Source organism: Cyanistes caeruleus, chromosome Z (genome assembly GCF_971803275.1).
Source record: "Cyanistes caeruleus chromosome Z, bCyaCae1.hap1.1, whole genome shotgun sequence".
Taxonomy (NCBI): Eukaryota; Metazoa; Chordata; class Aves; order Passeriformes; family Paridae; genus Cyanistes; species Cyanistes caeruleus.
In genome coordinates, this window is record NC_141732.1 from 6,495,729 (window position 1) to 6,518,662 (window position 22,934).

The 22,934-nt window shown below is 46.4% G+C and overlaps 1 protein-coding gene across 2 annotated transcripts; it reads left to right on the forward strand.

Annotated features, from left to right (window-relative positions):
- Positions 1–11,399: 11,399 nt before the first annotated feature.
- Positions 11,400–19,896, forward strand: LOC111943184 (serine/threonine-protein kinase PAK 3-like). 2 transcript variants are annotated; one of them, XM_086867857.1, is made up of 12 exons: positions 11,400–11,574; positions 11,738–11,883; positions 12,330–12,497; positions 12,820–12,934; positions 14,323–14,386; positions 15,082–15,130; positions 15,881–15,993; positions 16,594–16,794; positions 16,962–17,076; positions 17,533–17,729; positions 19,071–19,208; positions 19,628–19,896. In XM_086867857.1, the coding sequence occupies exons 5-8, from the start codon at positions 14,328–14,330 to the stop codon at positions 16,766–16,768; spliced, it is 396 nt and encodes a 131-aa protein (XP_086723983.1). In that variant the 5' UTR covers positions 11,400–11,574; positions 11,738–11,883; positions 12,330–12,497; positions 12,820–12,934; positions 14,323–14,327; the 3' UTR covers positions 16,769–16,794; positions 16,962–17,076; positions 17,533–17,729; positions 19,071–19,208; positions 19,628–19,896. The 2 variants fall into 2 exon arrangements, with proteins under 2 accessions (XP_086723983.1, XP_086723982.1); XM_086867856.1 differs by having other exon boundaries at positions 11,400–11,883; positions 16,594–17,729.
- Positions 19,897–22,934: the final 3,038 nt, after the last annotated feature.

Genomic DNA, 22,934 nt, shown 5'->3' on the forward strand with positions numbered 1-22,934 from the left:
CATAATATTAATAAAGCATTCAATGAGAGGCAAAAGAAAGACGAAACTCCTACGGAATGGTTGGAAAGGTTAAGAAAGTATTTTCAACTATATTCCGGAATGGATCCAGACACCCAATTGGGGCAAGCACTGCTTAAAGCACAATTTGTGGCAAAAACCTGGGAGGATATTCGGAGGAAGATAGAAAAATTGGATGGGTGGCAAGACAGAGGTTTGGATGAGCTTTTGCGGGAGGCACAAAAAGTGTATGTTAGGAGAGAAGAGGAGGCTCAGAAGCGGCAAATTAAGATGATGGTGGCTGCTGTGAGAGAGAGTAGAAATCAAAGCTGGAAAGGGAAACAACAGAGACCGATCAGAGATTCAAATGAAAGACAGAACACTAAAGTTTGTTTTTATTGTGGAAAGAAAGGACACTTTAAGAGAGAATGTAGGGTGAGGATCCAGGATGAAAAGATGTTCAAAGAAGACTAGGGGGGGTCAGGGACTCTTTATTCTGGGGACCCGAAAACACCAGAAAGAGCCCTTGATAAAGTTAAAAGTGGGTCCCCAGCACCAAGAAATAATATTCTTGGTAGATACTGGAGCTGAGAGATCAACCATTCAGTTTTTACCTAAAGGATGTAGTATATCCAAGGAAACTGCCACGGTAGTGGGGGCAAAGGGGGAACCCTTTGAAGTGGGGCTTATTAAAGATGTGGTGATAGAATCAGAGTCAAAAATTGGGTTGGGACATTTTTTATTAGTACCAGAAGCAGATGATAATTTGTTGGGACGGGATTTAATTATTGAATTAGGAATACATTTAGATACAGTTGATAAGGAGTTGAAGATAAGGCTATGCCCTTTAAGAGTAGAAGATAAAGACAAAATAAACCCAGAAGTGTGGTATACACCTGAGAGTGTGGGACGGTTGAGGATAACCCCATTCTCGGTCACTATTAAAAACCCAGATATCCCAGTTAGAATAAAACAATATCCCTTGTCACTTGAGGGACGAAGAGGGTTGAAACCAGAAATTGACAGACTGTTAAGTAAGGGACTATTAGAACCATGTATGTCACCTTTTAACACACCCATATTGCCAGTAAAGAAGCCAGATGGGACTTATCATTTGGTACAAGATTTAAGAGAAATTAATAAACGCACAGTAGCACGGTTCCCCGTAGTTGCAAACCCGTACACGTTACTAAGTAAGCTGGGACCCAACAGTTTGTGGTACAGTGTTATAGATTTAAAAGATGCATTCTGGGCCTGTCCTCTTGATGAGACTAGCCGAGATTATTTCACATTTGAATGGGAAGATCCAGATACGGGGAGGAAACAACAACTGAGATGGACAGTATTGCCCCAGGGATTCATGGAATCCCCCAATTTGTTTGGGCAAGCATTGGAGCAGATTTTACAGGATTATCAGACAGACCCAGGAGTGACCTTGATACAATATGTAGATGACTTGCTTTTAGCTGGGAAAGAGGAGGAAGATGTAAGGAGAGAGAGTATTAAGTTGTTAAATTTCCTGGGTTTAAAGGGATTGAAAGTATCCAAGGCAAAACTCCAATTTGTAGAAGAAGAAGTAAAATATTTAGGACATTACCTTAAAAAGGGGGAGAAAAAGATAGACCCTGAAAGGATACAAGGAATTCTGTCAATACCGGTTCCCAAAAATAAAAGGCAGATACATCAAATCTTGGGGTTAACAAGGTACTGTAGACAGTGGATTGAAAACTATAGCAGCAAAGTTAAATTTTTCTATCATAAATTGACACACGAGGAATTAATGAAATGGAGTTCAGAAGACACAGAAAAATTCCGGGAGCTACAAGAAAGTTTAATTCATGCTCCTGTCTTGAGTCTCCCAGATTTGAGAAGACCCTTTTATTTGTTTGTAAATGTGGAAAATGGAATTGCCTTTGGAGTCCTGACTCAGGAGTGGGCAGGGAGAAAGAAGCCGATAGGGTATCTATCAAAGATCTTGGACCCCGTGAGTAAGGGCTGGCCAACTTGTCTGCAAGTAGTAGCAGGATGTGCCCTACTGGTGGAGGAAGCTAGGAAAATCACCTTTAATAGCAATTTGAAGGTAATGTCCCCCCATAACATTCGGGGTGTATTACAACAAAAGGCGGATAAGTGGATTTCAGATGCTAGACTTCTAAAATATGAAAGAATTTTAGTTGAGGCCCCAAACTTAATATTAGAAACCACTACTTTACAAAACCCGGCTGCATTTTTGTATGGAGAACCTGAAGGCGAACCTTTGACACATGACTGTATAACTACAATTGAGGAACAAACCAAAATTAGACCTGATTTGGAAGAAGAGGAATTAGAAAGCGGAGAAAAGCTGTTTGTGGATGGGTCCTCCAGAGTAATAGAAGGAAGGAGGAAAACAGGCTATGCCATCGTACGAGGACCTGATTAGCAAGTCCTAGAATCAGGTCCATTAGACAAATCTTGGTCAGCCAAGCCTGCGAATTGTATGCAGTATTAAGGGCATTGAAACTACTAGAAGGAAAGGAGGGGACAATATGTACAGATTCCAGATATAGTTATGGAGTGGTGCATACGTTCGGTAAACTGTGGGAAGAAAGAGGTTTAATAAACTCCCAAGGGAAAGATTTAGTTCATCAAAAACTCATAATTGCAGTATTAAAAGCCCTGAGAAGGCCCAAAAGGTTGGCAGTGGTTCATTTAAAAGGACACCAGAAGGGAATGGACTTGAGGAGTAGAGGAAATAATGCCGCCGACCAGGAGGCAAAACAAGCGGCATTACGAACCATGGTCCTAAAAGAAAGAGGGGGGGCATGAAGAAATTTTGAAACATAGGGATAGTGACTTAAGAAGTAGATTTACTGAGGAAGAGAGGTTAAAACTCCCAGAGACAGGAGCAATAGAAAACCCAGAGGGGAGATGGTTTCTCCCAGATGGCCGGGAAGTACTACCAAAAGCCATAGCTCAAAGAATATTAGAAAAAATACATCAAAGGACACATTGGGGAGCACAGGGGTTAACAGACTATTTTGCTGCAAGGTATATGAGCACAGGTATTCAAGACTTAGCTAAGCAAATTACTAGAAGCTGCCTCCCATGTTTAAAAACAAATAGGAAAAATCTCAGAAAATTACCGTATGGAGGGAGACCCCTGGCAAAAAGACCCTTTGCAAATATTCAGATTGATTTCACAGAACTACCGAAGGTAGGGAGACTTAAATATCTCCTGGTCCTAGTAGACCATCTCACTCATTTCGTAGGAGCTTTCCCAACATCTAGGAAAACTTCACGAACAGTTGTAAAGGTGTTATTAGAAGAAATAATCCCTACATAAAGAGTACCAGAGACAATAGACTCTGACAAAGGTCCCCACTCTACATCAAAAATAACTCAAGAGGTGGCAGAAGCATTAGGAATAAAGTGGGAACAACACACCCCTTGGCACCCTCAAAGTTCTGGAAGGGTAGAAAGGATGAATGGGGAAATAAAAAAGCAATTTACCAAGCTGGTGATGGAAATGAAATTATCATGGGTTACGTGTGTTCCACTAGCCCTTCTGAATATTCAAACCCAGCCAAGGGCAGATTTGGGAATTTCCCCTTTTGAGATGTTATATGGTATGCCCTATAATATAGAGGAAGTTCAAACACATCCAAACGTGAGTGATCAATACATCAATAAGAACTTAATAAAATTAATGAAGTTCAAAAGGGCATTGTGGGAAAAAGGGACGATAGCTCAAACACCACCATTGGATTTTATATTACACCAGGTACAACCCAGAGAGTGGGTGCTGATAAGAAGTTGGAAAGAGAATCCCCTAACACCGAAGTGGGAGGGACCGTATCAAGTCCTACTAACAACTGATTCTGCAGTCCGAACGGCAGAGAAAGGCTGGACACATGCCAGTCAAATAAAAGGACCTGTGAAGCCACCAAAAGCTAATAACTGGGAAGTGGTTAGCCCGGCTGGGGATTTGAAACTTAAGATATCCCGAACAAAATAATATTTAAGAACTATTAATAGAAATTTATGAATAGTAAACTCCATAAAGGTTTTTATATAGAATATAAGATACCCCCATCTAGTGGTGAGGAAATATATAATAGAAGTGTTAAAATAAGCTGTGCTGTATGTCAGAATTGTCACCCTTTTGTTTGTTTTAAATGTATAATATGTGAAGAACATTGGTGGACCCACTGTCATAGAGGCTACCCACCGAGAGGGGTGTGTAGATTTTGCTACATTGCCCAGAGGAGACTCACTGATTGGGCCCTAATAACCAGAACACGGGCAGGAGAATTTGAAACAGGATCAGAGAAGTGGTAAGCCATCTACTCAAAAGGAGTCAATTCCTTGTATTATTGTTACCATCCAAACAAACCTGCGCCTTTTGTAGCAAATATAGTAGGTGGGTTGTGCAGACGGTGGCTCCAGGAATTGAGGTGTAATACCCCTTTAGTAAAGCATAAAAGTTAGGAAAAATACATACAAAGATTCAATAAACGGAGTAATCTCCCTCCTGAAGAGTACTCTTGCTGCCGAGAAGATGGTACACCCCATGTCCTGCGGAAACCGGGCTGACGACGGGAGAGGCAGAGGAATAACGAACTGTGGAGGGAAACACTCCAATATACATGGGACCAAAAGGTCATAGTACTGGAAATGCCACAAGAATGGGAATGAGACAACCCAGCGAAATAATTTCTGGGGAATCCAAATTAACACTTTACAAAAGAAAAGCCTCTATTATAGTAGGGGAAGACAATGCTCATTAAAGAAGTCAGTAACATTTATAATCTTAATCAGCACATTTAACATTTGCACAAGTAAGACTCACGAACCCTTCAATTGGTCCTTAATCCGATGGGAGGACCAGGTTATTATCCAATCACAGATCACCTCTGGAGACCCTAGCTTTCAAGTTACACTGGACTCTCTCATTAAGTAGAAGGGTATTAGTTATTTCCCGCCCAGGCATAAGGTACTATATATGTGCCCAGCTTCTAATCCAAGCAGAGGGTATTGTAATTATCCCGGCGAATTTTACTGTAGATATTGGGGCTGTGAGACAATTTCCATGAGATGGAAAGTACAGAACCCAGATAAGTATCTAAAGGTTGAACGAGGTCCACATGGATGTGTAAAGCCCTGGATAAGCCCCTCAGGGGAAATAACATATATTAGAACTTGCAAATTTCACTATATTAATATCACACAATCCCAAGATCCTGGGTGGTTATTGAGAAGAACCTGGAGTCTCAGAGTATGGGAACCCATAAGGGATCGGGGAGTGCACATACTCATAAAGAAAGAGGTGGTTCCCCATGATTCGAGATCTGTTGGACCAAATCCAGTGGTGTGGGGAGCAGAAGACCCCAAAGTAAGGGATCAGAATAACCATTCAGAAAAACTAGAAAATAGCACCCAAGTATTAACCACGGTAGAGACACCCCAAGAATATGGAAACGAGGCTCTTTGGAAAATTCTGCAAACTACCTTTAAAGTGTTAAATGATACACACCCAAATTTAACTAGAGAATGTTAGTTATGTTATAACATTAACCCACCCTTTTATGAGGCCATAGGCTCCATAGCAGAACCAAAGAGAGTAAATGGCACCTATCCTGCTGCTTGCTTATAGAAATTGGGAAGGGAAAACACCCCAGGAATAACATTATCTCGAGTCACTAGAAAAAGGAAATGTGTGGGAAATGTGCCCCCAGATAAGGATTATTTATGTCAAACAAAAATATTGATTAATGACCCTCGCAAGCCAGCTCAGTGGCTGATTCCAGCACCTAATATTAAATAGGTTTGTAACACTTTAAGAGTAACCCCATGTGTTTCTATAACAGCCTTTAATGAAACCTATGAATTCTGCATACAGGTTATAATAGCTCCCAAGATTATTTATCATTCTGAAGAATATATGTATACACAATACCAAAACCCAGAACACCATTTGGTGAAGTGAGAACCCCTCACAGCACTAACAGTAGCCATTTTGCTAGGCATAGGAGGGGCTGGATTAGGAACAGGTGTAGCATCCTTAGTAAATCAGCACCAGGGGCTCAGAGAGCTTAGAATTTCAGTAGATGAAGATTTAAGAAGAATTAATAAATCTATAAAAGACCTCACAGACTCCCTAGACTCACTGGCTGAAGTGGCCTTGCAAAATAGAAGGGGATTAAATCTATTATTTTTATGACAAAGAGGCCTTTGTGCTGCCCGTAAAGAAGAATGCTGTGTATATGTAAATAAAAGTGAAATAGTAAAAGAAACCATAGCCAAATTACAAGAAGGACTGGAAAAGAGAAAGAGAAAATAAGAAATGCAACAGAGTTGGTATGAATCTTGGTTTAGTTACTCCCCCTGGTTAACTACTTTGTTATCCACCATAATAAGGCCGCTAATTTTACTAATTTTAGTACTTACTTTAAGCCCTTGCATTCTCAATAAAATTATTAACATCGCAAAAAACAGGTTAGAAGCAGCTCACCTTATGTTAATACAAGCTAAATATGAAGCCTTAAAGGGAGAAGAAACAGAAGATTATTTAGAATTAAGTAAAAGAGAACTACAAAGATTTAGCAAACAAAAGTAAGGAATAGAAAAAGGGGGGAATTATGATAGACAGAAACTCTTTTGTTCACCTAAATATATAGATATGATAGGATGCTTTGCAAAATTGTGCTTTGTGTGTAAAATCAGGAAGAAGTTGAAGGCCGCTAAATCGTTGAGGCTCGCATAATAATTAACAGCCTAGCAGAGATTCCTGGAATGCCAGGACAAGATAAGCCTTAAAGGGAAAACAGTGAGAAAAGGTCAGCAGAGTAAGATTGAAGAAGACTTGGAGCCTTCGTCCCACGACCACCAGAGAGCAGAAAACGACCCCCTAGTAACTAGAGACGCATGCGCAGAGATGCCGGAGAAAGGACACGTAACCCGGAAGCCGAGACACTTAAAAGGAGAAACACGGAAGCGAGAAGCGCGGCAGTTCCGTGGACCGGGAATTCTCCTGCTTCCCTATCGCCCAGCGCTGATCTATTGCTTATTGCGTGCTTGCTGTAATTAATAAAATTTTTCTCTGATTGAACCATATCACACTTTTGAGTGAAATCATAACAGGAGGGACTTAGAATCCCATTGCTATCAAAGTGGATGATTTGTCTTTAGTTGAGCTGGTTGTAGAAATAGAGCTGAATAGAAGTAAGGTTATAAATGATAGGTAGCTGCCTGTCCCTAACACTACTATCTGTGCACAGAGCCCAGAACCAACAGCAGACTCTTCTCTGGCTCCCTCTGCTCCTGGAGAAGAGGCCAAAAAGGAGCAAAATGACCAAGAGCCTCCAGCTCGTCCCTAACACTACTATCTGTGCACAGAGCCCAGAACCAACAGCAGACTCTTCTCTGGCTCCCTCTGCTCCTGGAGAAGAGGCCAAAGAGGAGCAAAATGACCACGAGCCTCCAGCAGTGGTCACACCCCAGCCTGAACATTCGGAGACTGTAAGTGCCACTTCTGGCTGGTGTTGTCTTTAGTACAAGGTAGAGCTGCAAGTTCCTCAGCAGCCGGCACTTGCTGTTGGTAGCTGAGGCTGCTGAGTGCTGGAGTCGTGCCAGCACCTAGCAAGTCACCCCAGGCAATGGCAGCTGAAAAATGACTTTGGATCTGTCATGTTTAGGCCCCCAATTGCTGGGATTCTGAGAGGGGCCAGCCTGAAGCATGAAGGCTCCCTGTGCCCAGAGGAGGGAGCATTTCAAAGACACTTTGCTCAGCCATGTCACATTCTGGAGAGGACACTATGGTCTGGAGAGTCCTGTGCCCTACAGACTGGCCAAGTAGCTGCAGGCACAAAAGATGTGGCTCTGACCACACAAGTGCTTTGGGCTGGTTTGTCTCCATGGCCTTCTTGGGTGTGCTTACCTGGGAGTATTTCAGAGACACACTGGGGATGTGAAATTTCTGGGGAAAAAAAAAATCAGGGATTTTGATGCCTTTGTTGCTGGGTTGTTGTTTTGCCTCTTCAGGCAGAGCAGTCAGTAGCAGAGCTGACAGGTGCTCTGAGCCCACGTCTCTTCTGGCTTTTGATAAGCTGCAAAGAGATGATTTTGTGGTCCATGAATCCATGTGGGGCCACTCTTCTCTTGTGTGGCAAAAGACACAAACTGCACAGTTCTGAACCCTTCTTCTGAGGCAAAACCAGGGACTCCATATGTCTGTTGAGACTTTTCTTTCTGAAGTCTGCAGCTTTGAAAACTCCCCTGGAGCCTGGAGGCTGGGATAAAGCCGCAAGTCCTTGAGTGCTGTCTTGTGTTGCTAAGAACAGGAAAGGCATCTCCAAATTCTGGATGGTGTCTTGAAAGTCAAATGTGCAACTTGGTGCCTGAGCAGCTGCCTGGGACAAAGCACCCAGGGGTGTCGCTCAACAGCAGCTGAACGTGAGCCAGCTTGGGCCCAGGTGGCCAAGAAGGCCTGGGGCATGCTGGCCACGTGTCAGCAAGAGTGGGGCAGCAGGAGCAGGGCACTGAGTGTCCCCCTGTGCTGGACAGCGCCGTGGTGCTTCAAGTCTGCTTCAAGCAGACTTCCATCAATCCCGATATGACAGTGCTCACCACTTGGGCCACTTTCCTGCCAAACATCCCCTCCCTGCAGCCAAGAAGATTAGACCCTGGAGTGGGTGACAATTTCATTTTTTGCTTTGTTTATTTGTCTATTGGTTTGATTGTAAAAAGGACTCTGTGTAATTTCTCCTTCTGCAGCCATTAAAGGTGCTTTGGCTCAGCCCTTCCTGCCCACTTGCAGCACTGGAAGAAACTCTGTTAGAATTTGAATTTGGAAGATGGCAGTTCTGGAAAATGCAGTATTTTTGCAGGAGAACACATAGTTTGGGGTGGGGATGTTGGGGCAGAAGGAGCTGTTCTGGTGCCAGGCCAGACAGCAGGGCTTGCACATCACTTTCAGGTGAACAGTGCCCATGCCTTTTGGCAGCCCATGGTTGATCAATAGGTGTTGTGTTTGGGAATTGAGCAGGAAATCAATGGCCTTGCATTCCAGCTGGTGCTGAGAGATCAGAGAGGCTGGGAGGGGCTGGGCTTCATTTCTGGTTGCAGCCACTTCAGCACCATCAGTGTGCTTGAGTCCAAGAGAAGAACTTGTCTGAGCACAGATGCACAAAGACTGCACTTCCCAGAGCAGTGCTCTGCGTCTGACAGCAAAGCACCAACACAATCCAGATTCTCCAAGAGTGTGATTTATTGAAGCAACAGGAGAGCAAGTTCAGCACTGCTGCTGATGGGGGCACTGGCTACCGAGTGTTGATGTGTGTAAGGATAGAAAATATAGTAAGAGAGTTTATAATAGTGAGATCTAGCTGTCTATCTATCTATCTATCTATCTATCTATCTATCTATCCATCTATCCATCTATCCATCTATCCATCTCTCCATCTATCCATCTACCTATCATCTATTTGACAGATATCAAATATTCCATTTGAATTTTCCCATCTCTGCTCCAAAGCAGTTGGTGGTATAAAGGTCACCTAAAGGTATCCCTTTGAGGAGAGGAGGACAGACAGGTTCCATTAACTGATCTGGAGCAGGCAGAGATGATTCCCCCTGCAGAGATGGTTGTTTTTTCCCCTCACAGCTCTTTTCCTCCTCCACTCTCTTCTGCTGTGAAACCTTCTTTTTATGCAACAAATTGCTGTATGTCCTAAGGGAGTGGAACAATCTCAAGCTCTAGGTGGAGTTTGGAGACTTTGGTCATACATGGATTACATTACACATGGTTTCCTTCACTGGCATCCCTCGGGGTGTGTCAATTCATTTGTTGATGGGGCCTTTGGAGGATCTCTGTTAGTGCTGTTCAGAATTCTCAGCTGACAAAAGAGGGAGGATAAACACCTTGGTCCTCTTCCATATACTCAGGTGGCCATAGGGGCTCCCTGACCTCCATCAGAGGATCAAATTGCACACATCCTTATCTCCTGAACGAGCAGGATTTCTAACAAGAGTGTAGATGTCAGAAAGGCAGGAATGGTGGTGCAGGCCTGAAGAGAACATGAAGTCCACAAGTGTCTCTCACAAGGGATGAAATCACACAGGAAAACACCTGCAGAGCCAGGGTGGAACTGTGGGACAGGGCTGAGTGTGAATGACTATGGAAAGACAAAGAGGACAGAGCAGAAGGGGAGGGAGGCCCTCAGCAGACCCTTGAGAAATGGCACACATTTCCTGTCAGCTGCCCAAGAGTCTGTTGGGGACTCAGACCAAGCTGAACCCAGATTGTACTGCCAGTATCACTTTGGAATCTGTGTCTCCCCATGGGCAGAGAACAAGCCAGGAGAGCATCAGCACAGTGCTTTGGGAACGTGTGAGCCCATCAGTGTTTGAGTCTTGGCCCACAAATGTTGTGTGGGGAGTTGAAGGCCATGTTCTCTTGCTTTCTGTGCAGGTTGTTCTGGAGAAAGAGCAGGAGCAGATTGATTTGTCAGAGATGCCATGCCAGACTGAGGGAGAGCTGTTCCCAGGCCGAGAGCAGGAAGAGCAGCTTGGGCAGCAGGTGGAAGAGGCACTGGAGAATGGCCAGGTAAGCCTGACTCAGCAGGTGACAGAGTGCAGGGCAGGAAGAGGGGCATAAAACACAGCTCTTGGGACTGAGGAGGCCAGGAGTCCTAGAAGCACTGAAAGCACAGAGCCTTGTAATCTGCAGAGATCAGCTCTGGGACAGGAGGGTTACAGTGGAAGCAGAGGTGATTAAGTAGGCAGAAAGAAGCGACTGAATGAGTGTGATTTTGAGGCTGAAAGAGGGAAAAGCTGAGCCTGATGGCAGCTCCCAGTCACTTGTTCTCCATTTGTGTATACAGAATATCAAAGCAGAGCCACAGGCAGAGTTGCCTGAAGCTCAGAGTGCCATTATGGCAGTGAAGAGGAGGCACCAGGAAGACATGAGGAGCACCGAAGAGGAGATGAGGCTCCATGAGCAGAGAGGAGATCAGCAGAATCAGGTGAGTGAAAGTGTTGCCGTCCGTTCATTTTGTTCTGGTTATTAATTTAAATGGTTTGTTCCTGATGTTATTCCCCCCATGAGTTGTAATGGTTTTACCCGCTTGTCAGTTTTGTAAACCCCTCCCCTTTTTCCTGAACCTTCCTTGTCCATCACCCTGTTCCTGCCCCTGAATCCCATCAATCTATGTAAACCCCACCTCTTGTTCTAGCTCCTTCCCTGTCATTTATCCCTCACTCGAAGCCCCATTGGCATTGTGACTTCCGCCCCTCCCACGTGTTATTCCTATTGGTCCCCAACACTGTAAACCCTCCCCCCAACTCCTCCCCTGAGATGCCCTGATTGGTTCCTTTGTTTGTGCCCTCCCCACCTTAAATTAGAGCGCACAGAGGTGCTCCTTGCTCAGACCGTCCTACCCTTGACCTTTCCAGTCCTTCCCCCATCCACTGCTCCCGACCCTGGAATAAAACCTGGTTTCTGGAGAGAACCTGGGACTCTGAGCCTCCTCCTTGCCTTCACTGGGCACCCACGACGCACCTGAGACCGCAGAGCTTGGTGGCTTACAGGCTCTGAAGGTTCGGTCTGGGACAACGAGCTCCCAGACCGTTCCCCACTCCCGGCGCTGCCAGCGGCTAGGGAGCAACAGCTAGCCAGGGCGAGGAGAGCCGCGGCAGGGGCAGCGTCATGAAAGAGTAGAAGTCACTCCACTCATCAAGCTGTCTCTCTCGTGTTTTTTAGAGGACATCAAGGAAAATCTCCCGGCAGAGCTGCAGGAAACAGAGGCTAGGATCGACACAAAGAAGAAGAGGCTGGAGGAAGAACTGAAAATTGTCATAGAGAAAATTAATCACCTGATTCAGAAGAAGGATTCTCTACAAAAACAAGTGAGTGAAACAGCGATAGCCACTGCAGTCATTGCAGTCTGGTGGTTTCAGCCCCTCTTGCCTTTCCTCTGCAGAGCAGCAGGGAGCTGGGGTGATGCCTCTCAGTGCCATCCTGCTGTAGTGTCTATCCCAGCTGCTTTGAAGGAAACTTCCTGGTGTGCTGAATCCCAGCTGCTGCTCTGGACAGTGGCACAAGTCGCTTTCCCCTTTTGCCAGCACTCGTCTGAATGCATTCCTGCTGGCCTCTTCCTGCTCTCCTTGTTTCTTCAGGTGTTTTTGCAAGTGAACACAGTCACCCAGATAGACGTTGAACACAAGCCACAAGCTGTCTGTATCCCTTGGGGAATCTGCTTCTCTCCTGCTCGTTCCCTTTCCTCACAGTCAATGAGCCTTGGCAGAAAGGGACAAGCTGTAGTCTCTGACTGCTTTGTTCTGTTTGACTTGAGGTTGGAGTGTTGACATCTCACCTGGCAGCCTGGGAAGGCTTCCAGCAAATGACTGGTGATGAGGAGCCCCTAGGTTGGCGTGAGGCACAGCAGCTGTCCCAAGCAGAGATGCTGAAAGTTGAGCATGTCTCCAAGATGGTGGAGGAAAAGTGGACTCATTGTTAGGAGGTACACCATTTGAACAAGGATCTGCAAATGTGTCTGCAGTCTTTGGAGGGGGAAAGGGATCCTTGGGAGGAAATGGAATGGTCATTGTTGCAGTCATCCTTCAGAAAATCCATGAAAATGGAATATGAAACTGGCTATGAACTCAATTAAAACCAACTTCTGGTTTTGACCATTTGGTTTTAGAAGTGGGTATCCAAAATAATCCAGTTTATGAGCTTGGCATATGGCTAAGAGCAACTTCTTACGGGCTTGAATTTGAAAAGGGTACTCGGGGTAATCTCTGCCATTCACTTTTCTGACACCAACTCATTTCTACTCTCAGAGCTACCAAGAAGCCTTGGTTCCCCTCCCTGAGAAGTGGAGCCTGTGCAATTTCTTCATCTCCAGCACTGACACAGATGCTGCTCAGCCACAGGAGGATTTCCCGGAGCTACTGAGTACATCTAGTTTATTTCTTGTCTGAGGGATAGTGAATTGTGTGCATGTGCCAGACTTAGCTGTACCAAATGTTCCTCCTCAGTTTGGTGTCACAGGGACATTTAGGTCTCTCCACAGGAAGTGCTCTGCTTCGAGGCAGGGAGAGAGCACTCTGCATGTTCCTGCTGTCCCTGAGGGCAGCCTGGACTGGTTAAAGTTTACCTGGGCTTCTCTTTCTACTGAAGAAAGAAGCAGGAATTGTTGCTGGAGCCGTTGCTTGAGTTCTACCCATTGGCCCAACCCCTGCTCAGATCAGTCTCTAGGAAAACACATCAAGCCCTTTGTGATTCTGCAGCACAACCCATTTAATCTGCTTCTTGCCCATAAGAGCTGCCAGTGTTGTGCCCTCCCATAAAGACCTGGTGGGGCTGAGAAAAGATCCCAGTTGATTCTGTGTGTACTTTCACCTGTTGAGACAAAAAAGGGCATTGATCCACACCTCGGTGTGTCTGATGCCTAAGCCAATCCCATTGTGTCCTGAATGGGGACAGCAGCTTGTCAGGGGCTCAGGCTGGCTGTGGCTTGTGGCCATGGCTTGTCAGTGCTCATGCTTGGCCTTTGGCAGCCTTGCTGTGTGCCCTGGCCCTGAGAGCTGCTGTGACTGCAGGGGCTGGAGCCTTCCTTAGCTGGGAGAGTGGCGCTGCCGCCCGGCCAGCCGCTGCAGAGCCGAGCTGGCCCGAGGCAGCAGCCCCTCGTCTGGGCCGGCTTCTGCACGGCACAGCCTGGACTCCCGAGAGGGACAGCATCTCTTCTGGGCAGCTGTGCGTGTCACAGCGGCGCCTGAGCAGCACTGCTGTCCTCGCTGCCCTTGCCCGCTGTGCCCACTTGGGAAGGTGGGGGGGACGTGTGCGGTGCTGAGAGGCCGAGTCCAATGGCAGCCACTGATCCGCGCTGTCAGGGTGAAGGGAAGCACTGGGGTTCTTCCCATGGGCCACGGGCAAGGGCATCTTGGAGCTCAGCCTGCTCATACAGGGTGAGGGTCCTGATGCTGAAAGCCCCCTTGGAATGGGTTACAGCATCAGCTGCTCTGCTTTACAGATGGAAAGCCATTCATTCCTTTAGCAAACTGCTGCAAGTTGGAGAAGATGCCCTCCTCTCCTGGGAATGCATCTCCCTGGGCTTTATTTCCTGACAAGAGAAGTCTTCAAAGGACTGGACAAAACCAGTCTCTCTGCTGGCCATTTGGACTGCAGAACTGCCTGGCTTGTTGCTCTTGCTCTTGTTGTTGTTGTGGTTGCTGCCCAGCTGACCACAAAGGGTTCAGAGCCCCAGACAGTGGGGCTTTCATATCTCCTGGAAATTGGAATTTCTGCTTGAAAGTGAGAATCTTGCATTTTGTTTCCCTCAGGGAGAATGGTGAACGTGGAAAATCCCATACGAAAATACATTGAACTGGAAAATCTCGGCAGCGGGTGAGTCCACAGATACTTCTACACAGCCTTGGGCCAGGTGTTTCGCTGGTGGAATATCCATCAAGTGGGAAGTCAGACAAGCTGCAAACATGTTCAGACACCAGGGTTAGTCTGCCCCATCTCTCAGTACTGGCCAGAATTTGTAAGTGAGCTCAGAGGGCATTGCCAAAGACCTCCCCATGCTGCCAACCAAGGTCTTGCCTGCAGCAAGGAACAGAACCTGGTAGATCTCCTTGTCTCTCAAGTGTGGGACAGCTCTGTGGTAATTTCCTTAGCATTTGTCTCAAGATCATAGAATTTTGCCACACAAATGACAGGAGAAGAACCTTGCTTACCTGAAAGAGCAACCTGCCCCCTTATGATAGCTGTCAGATGACACTTCTCAGGGACCTTTTTTTCCAAGAGTTTGCTAAAGGAAATTCTCCGTGCTCAAGGTTAGACCTGCCCAGTTTGGAAACTGATAGCTGAAATGAAGGAATAAGCTGTCTTTTTGAGCTGAGGCAGGAAAGCCCAGCACTTCAGGAACAGGCCCAGTGCCCATGCACTGGAGGGGAAAATGTATCATCTGCCTTCTGGCACACCCCTCCTGCAACCTGCAGCTTTTAGGTATTTACAGCAGAGATCTCCTGTCTGGACTGGCTTTCACTGCAAGATCTAAATGGCTTCTCCTTTCTTTGCTGCTGTTTTGTTTCTAGGGCTTTTGGAGAGGTTTCTAGAGCACTTGACATTACCACAGGAGGAGAGGTAAATGTCAACAGCCCCTGCAGACTCTGCTGTTCTCAAGGCCTTTCCCTACGGGTGACATCTGTGCCTGGAGCTTTGGGTAGAGCTGTGCAGCAAAGGCACAAGAAGCACAGACTTCAGACTGGTGCCAGCCTGCAAATTGCACTTGGGACAGTCTTTGTCCTTCTCAGCTGCCAGTAGGAAGGCAAGGAGGGCAGCGGTTCCTTGCAGAGAAGGACGTGCCCACTTGCTCTCATTTGCTAAAACCAAGGTTTAGCATCTCACTTAGAGCATCTCACTGCTCTTTGGGGCTACAGCTTCAGAGTCCTGAATCCTCATTTCTGGTTGACAGCAAATACATCTGAACGTTACTGGTAGCTCATTAGCCACTTGGGAGCTGTACGTAGGGAGAGATCTGCAAGGTGTCCCTAAAAGCCCAAAGGCCTGCCTGTATCCACAGAGTACCAAGGCACAGATTACTTCTTTGGAAGTGCAGGCAGAGCAGCAGAGGGTGTGGTCAGAGCTTTGTGGGTGAGAGTTGATACACCTTTGTTACCAAGTGGACAAGGCAAAGTGTCAGTGGTCAGGTGTCATGTAACTGTCCCCAAGGGAGCAGAGCAATGGGCTGTTGGATTGTCACTTCCTAATTACTCCAATGTCTAATCACAAGGTGCTTTGGCACAGCTTGGCTGTGCCATTCCAGAATCACTCACTCCATGTGAGAAGCTCCATGCCAACTTCCAAAGTTACTCATTTTCAATATCATTTTAGGTGGCCATAAAGAAAATCAATCTTCAAGGACTGAGGAGGAAGCAATTAACTGTTAATGAAATCATGATCATGAAGAGTTATAGGAGTCCCAATGTTGTGAATTATTTAGACAGGTGAGTGGTCATGGTCTTATCCCATCAATGTTTGTTTCCGTACTATAAGCATGAGAGGTTAAGAACCTGCTTTGGCCACTGGCAGAAAATAGAGCTCTTAATTATTGGTTAATTATTATTTCTCTACTTATCTCCAGTGGGTGGGAAGAGACTGCATTTTGTCTGCATTCATCTACCTTGGTAAAGGCAGTTTGAAAATTGTTCAAAAACCTGCATCAGCCCTATCTTAATAATTCAATACCCTGTAAGTTCATTGCGTCTGCATTTTCTTGGGATTGAGTTTTTCAAGTTTCTTTAATGCCGATGATCCATCCTAGAGAGGATTTCCCTTGGATTGTTACCCCTCTTTCCCATTGCTGTGCATGCCAGGAAGACTAGGTGCTTATTTCCAGAAATACCATGCATGGCAGCTTTTTTATCTGGGCTGTTACATACATGCGTTTCTCCTTGAGACAGCACAGACTGCAAACACTGCACAGTCCAGAGGCAATTTTCCTTTTATTCTGTCCTTGTCTCAAATGGACCCAGAAACAAGCAACAAGCAAAAAACAAGTAGTCATGCATGTTCATCTGCATGGCCTTGTTTCTTTCTTCTTTCAGCTACCTTGTGCATGAGGAACTCTGGCTGGTGATGGAGTACATGGACGGAGGCACTCTGACTGATGTCGTCAGCAAGACTTACATGTCTGAAGGAGAGATTGCAGTTGTCAGCTGCAGTCACTCTGCCTGGTTTGCAGGGGACAGTCTACAACAGCAGTTGCTGCTGCTGTTGTAAAAGCTGCCATGCCTTTCCTGACAAAGGTCCTGCTCTGCTGCTGTTGCAGCAGCAGGCTCTTCCTCTCAGTGGCACTGTGTTCTGCCATTACTCCCCATTCCCCTGCAAAGGGAATTTTTACAGCTGTTTCCTTGCTTGTGTGATGAAATCACATCACTCATTTTTGCCCCCCTGTTTCTGTTTTTTCTCTCAGTGCCTGCAAGGACTGGATTTTCTTCACTCCAACCATGTGATCCATCGAGATGTGAAGAGCTGCAACATCCTTCTCAGAACAGACGGCTCTGTCAAGCTGGGTCAGTGTATTCTTGGTCAGGTTCAGCCTCCCGGGGATGTGGGGTGTGGGGCTGCTTTCAGTGGCTGCCAGCTCCCCAAAAATGGTGCTGCTGGCAGTGCAGGGGCCCCTGCTGTGAGCTGAAGGCACAGTTGTGATGTGCACAGAGATATGACAAGGTACCACAAGCAGTCAAGAGTGGCATTGCTCTGTGTGTGTGTGTGTGTGTTTGTGTGTGTCCCTTCCAGAGTGAGGGAGCTACAATCTAAACCTTCAGGGCAACAAAAAGTGCTGCTGGAGGAAGTGTAAAAACTGTGGGGATGTTTTAAGTAGCCAGTGCCATATTTCCTTGGATAAACCCCATGGAAACAGAGCAGGGACTGCTGTCCAGGAAATGCAACAGCACATTCTCCAACTTCTACTGGGCAATTCTTTAGCTTGGTTTCCTAATTGACAGGATCCAAATAAAACTAGTATTTTGCTTTCTCCTCAGCTGATTTTTGCCTTTCTGCTCAGCTCACCCCTGAGCAAAGTCATCGTCGCTCGGTGGCCGGGACTCCTTGGTGGATGGCACCTGAAGTGGTGCTGTGTCTACCATATGGCCCCAAAGTGGACATATGGTCCTTTGGAATTGTGGGAATTGAAATGGTGGAACGACAAGTCCCTCATGACAGTAGAAGTTCTCTCTTGGTAAGGAGCAAATACTCTCTGATCCTGCTCTCTTTCTCACCTGTCCCATGTTCTCTGTGCCATTGGACAAAATCCCATTGCCATCTGCTGCAAGTACTTCCACCGTGGCCCCCTTCTAGAAATGTCCCTGCAGCACATCAGCATCAGCTCTAGGTTTGGTTGCATCAGTGAGGCAATTCAAGCCTTACCCCAAGCAAACAATCTCCATTCTCAGGCAACGTTTTGCTGTGGGTTATCATTCCAGCTCTTTTGGCTGTGTAGATGGCCCTAATAACAGGAAAAAAGCACCTCAGAACTGGTATTATCTTTCCAGCAATGAAGGAAAGAAACTCAAACCAAACAAAGTTTCTAAAATAGTGGTTTTGAGAGAAGAAGTGTACCCCCATTCTTCTCACAGGGAAACTTGCCTGCAACCTGGAGAGGATGGTTTAAAGGCACAGAGTCCCTGCTGCTTCTTGTGCCGTGCTGCTGAAACACTTAGTGACCATATTTGTTCATAAGCCAAGCCACTTTCTCCATATCACCAAGCTGGAGCCTGGTGATGGGGAGAGCCTGCCAAAACCTCCAGTTTGTTTCCTGCCACTTTCCGGAATGGGCCCAGCATTTATGCATTGACTTGAGTATCCAACGAGCAGAGGCTTAGCAAAGGGATGACACTTCTCTTTCTTCAGATTTCACCAGGAATGTTTTCCTATTTCCACATAAGGGAACCTGAAATTTTCAGACTGCAGAGAGACAAAGCTGCAGGTGGCTCCTGTGTGCCCAAACAGGCATTTTTATCTCAATACATTTGGGGAGCCATCTTAATGTATCTGTGTTGAATAGGGGATCCCAAATGTTTGTTTCCTTCCCTGAAGAGCACCTGGGGGATTTCCTTTCTTTTCTTCCAAATACCATTGTTTTCAACAACAGGACAAAAAGCTTGATGAGTTTTGTTTTATGGCAGCTGTGCTTAAGGGACAAACAAGCACTGCAGAGATGCCTTTTATGTAATAATCCTTGTAAAGAGTAGAGTTAGTTAGAATAGCAAAATCCCTCTTCCAAGAGGCCTGTCAAGCTTGTGTGAATCCTCAGAGAAGGAAACATGCATTTGCATGTCTTTATTTTCCCACTAACTAGATCAGTCCATGAAATCAGCTGCCAAAGCCAGACCTGCTGGATGTTGGAAAAGCTGGGGCTGCTTTGGGGCTTGTGTTTTCTGATGATACAGGGAAGTCATCTCTGCCTCTCTGCCAGGGCAAAATCTGCCACTGCAGAGTGGAGCTGAAACAATGGGCTCTGGGAGAGCAGTTGCAGATGGGAAAGGAGCAGGTGGAGCCTCTTGTTTCCTTTTTGCTCCAGGTTCAACTCCTGATAGCCAAAGGAGGGACCCCACAACTGCGGCAGCCCAAACTCCTCTCAGCTTTGCTGCGTGACTTCCTGAGCTGCTGCCTGCAGACAGACGAGGCACAGTGCTGGTCTGCTGAGGAGCTCCTGCAGGTAAAATGCCAAGGGGCTGCAGGTGAAACAGTGGCTGAGGCATGGTGGCTCCTTCTCCACTGAATTCCAGGGCATCAGATGTGCCCCCCTCCTCCTCCCTTCCAATCTTGGTGCTGTTCAAGTGAGAATGGTGAGGAATCCTAGACTGGGCAGGGCTGGTAGGGACCTGTAAAGCTCATGTGGTCTGAGTGCCCTGCAGAGAGCAGGGACATCCTTAAAGAGAACAGGATACTCAGACCTGAGCTGTTTCCAGGGGTGGGGCACCTACCAGCTCTTGGGCCAACCTATGCCACTGCTGCCCCATGCTACTTAGACCTCCTCTGACTCAATCACCCTTGCATTTAAAAAATACTCCCCTGCTTTGAAGCTCTTAGCTTGGAAAATCATGCTTTCTTCTTGTTTTCTTTTCCTTTCTGCAGCATCAATTTGTAACATCGGCCAAGCCTGGCTCCAGCCTGGTGCCACTCATCCTTTCAGTGAAGCATTGGAAGGAGAGAACGATAATGTTCTAATCCATTTAGAACAGTTTTTGCCATGGCAGCTTAAAGTAGAATTGTAGAGTAGGAATTTAGAGAAGGATTGTGGAGTAGGAATGTAGAGTAGGAATGTAGAGTAGGATTGTAGAGTAGTAATGAAGACTAGGATTTTAGAGTAGGATTTTAAATCAATAAATATTCTCTAACCTCAACTCTTTTGGATGATTCCCTCCCTTCTGACCCTTTGAGAAAGCTCAATGTTTCCTTCTGAACTGCCAGTTTTTCCTTAGAGGTGAAAAGTGACATTGATGGCTTCTTTGGTATGATTTGTAAGTGGGGAAGGCTCTTCTTCATGCATCCACTCCAGATCACACTGCCTTTGGAATATGGCCCAGTGGCCAAATTTTGCCCAGCTGTGGCATTTCCAGTTGAGGCAGAAACAGCAATGGCATTTGCAGGAAAAACCAAAGGAGGAGTGGTGCAATGCAAACATCCCGTGCAGATGCAGGCTGTGCAGATGTGACTTTAGAGTATTTGGGTTCCTGTCACTTGGATTTGTGTCTCAAATGCAATCTCTTTGGCTGGAGGAGAGTCTTGCTCAAGTGAGAAAGCAGAAAGATCAGTGAGGGTACCCTGCAAGGTCTCCTCTGGTGCAGAGCTGTCAGCGACTGGGAGGTGAGAGCGGGCCCGACCTTGGCCAGGCTGGAGCCCCAGCAGAGCCCTGGCAGAGCCCGGAGCAGCCTGAGCCTCGGCAGAGACAGGCTGGAAGGAGGCCCTTGGAGTGGCAAGAAGCAGCAGCCCGGCCCTGGGTGCCTCTTGCTGGGAGAGGGCAAATCCTCCACTCTCAGAGCCAAGCTGGCAGCTGGCTGCTCCTGAGGGGAAGCGTAGCTGTGCTGGGCACAGCACACACTGGTGCCATTGGCCATCTGGAGTCTGCACAGGAGGAGAGAAAGGCAAACAGCAGCTGAGGGCTGGTGCCCTGGCTGACCATTGCTGCTCTTCTGCCGGCTGCCCTGGAACTGCTGGCAATGGTCAGCAGTGTGTGCAGCACTCTGGCACAGGGGGAGGGAGCCGGGCTGCTCCGCAGGCTCCAGCACAGGGCAGTGTCCTTCAGGCATGGCATTTCTGCCACGGGAAGCGAGGCCAGCGTGAGGCAGTGACAGCAAGTCAGGTCAGATGTGCAGGAGCCAGTGCCTCTCACAGCTCTGGGACAAAGTGCCTGCAGTCCTGGAGCTCTGCACTGAGCCACAGCAAAGGTGTGAAATGCAGTGTGTTTTACAGAAATATTCAGGGGCACGAGGCCAGCCTGCTTTGTGCTTTCTGGAGCACAGCAAGCACTGTGCAATGCAGCTGGGAGCTGCTGGGAGAGAGAGTGAGGATGTGCCTGAGGCTTCTCCTTCAGTAGTGATTTGGAAGGGAGCAGAAGGGTCTCAGTAGGCAATTTGTGTTTTCTTCCTTCATTTCTGAATGAAAGACACAATGTGGCTTCATGCAGCAAGAGCATTTGCAGAACTTCTTGACTATAAGCTTGTGTTTGATTCCCAGAAAAGGAAGGAGAGGTGTTGGGAAAATGTTGACGTGTAAACAATAGGGCTTAATCTTGTGAATTCTGTTCATTTTAACAAACAGTGCTGAGGCCTGTATTCCTCCACTGCAGTGATTAATGTGTGCAAGTGACTATCTTAGCCTTGAGAATAAAGAGAGTGGTCCTGTTAAGAAGGTAGCTGGGAGGCATTCAAGAGAACAAAGTGGTTTTAGGAGTGTCTTGACATCCAGAGGAGAAGATGAGGAATGGGTGTTTCCAAAAGACTGTGTCAGGGACCCGAGTCAGGTTTGAGGCCCTGCCATATTTGATCCATGTTTGAGCAGGTCAACAAGACAATGAAGAAAACTGTATCATTTAAAGGGTGGGAACTTGACCCTTGCAAGAGAAACAATGGATTGGTCAATGGGTGGGCAGTTAACTTTTGAAAGAGGAACAGTGCATAATGGAGGCATTGTTGGCATGGAGTCGGTATTCTGAGCCATCGTGGTCTCATCTCACGTGCCGGCCATGTGGGAGCTGATGCTGTCACTGGGAAAATTGCACTCCTGAGCAGGAGATCTAAGGCCTGGCTCTGGCTTGGAGGGGTGAGAAGGATGAGATGCAGACGGATTTGATGCTGGGGATGTCCTGAAATTGCACTGCCTACCTGCCCCTCCCACCGAGTACCATGCTTCATCTCCTTCTCCTGTTCAACAGGTTTCTGGGAATCCAGGGGTTGGTATGTATTATTTTCTACTGCAACTAATAGAATAAATGTGCTTTGCAACCCCAGTTGTGTCTTGACTTCTTTTCTACATGGGTCTCCTCCTGAAGCTATGACAATGACTACCAGAGAGCCTCAGGTCAACCCTACTCTCATGTCAATAAATTCTGAGAGGTGATTTAAATATGTCAAATAATCCGGAGAAAGGTTTAGTCTGTGAGTTTCAGCAAAGTATTGAATATGGCTTTGTTCTAAAAATACAAACTAGTAGGTGAGATTGCTGGGAGTGCACCTTTTCAGGAAGGGATTCCCCACACACCCAGCACTGGAATAAAGTAATGCCTTCTTTCTAATCCTCAGCTGGCCGTGGGGATCAGGCCCTGCTTGGTAGGAAATCACTCTAATTTTTCTCTTGAAGCATTGAGAAATGTATGTTGAGGATTGATTTTAAGCACAAGGACTTCATATGCACAGAGGTTAAGTGTATTACAGAACAGTGGCATGACTGGCATCTGTTCCCCCTTCTAATTTCCTTTTTGCTTATTTTATTCTTTTCCATGGATATTTTTGGCTGCTAAACTGAATCTGTTGAAAACAGGTTTTGTAAACAGGTTTTGTAAATCTGTGTATAAGAGAAGCATAGGAGTACAGTAGCAGTAGAGCAGGGAAGCTGAGAAGCCAGGTGATAAATTCTTCATATCCTTCAGGATGCAAACATTTTCTGCAGCATTTGTTAGTTCACAATAGAAAGGGTAGGATTAAGAAGCAATGGAGTTACTGTTAATTTATGACATCAGAGAAAGCCTGTAGTTCTGTCACAACACTATGAGTAGATCTTTTCATTCCAGAGGAATGCCTATGCATCACTATGTTCTTTAGTGTCTCCAAATATCTAAAGAATGACATCATTTTCCCTCCTATTAAGTAGGAGAAGAAAGCCTGCTGCAACAATCTGCAGAACACCTTTGTTAGTGTGCTCATATTGTATTTTTCCCCATCAG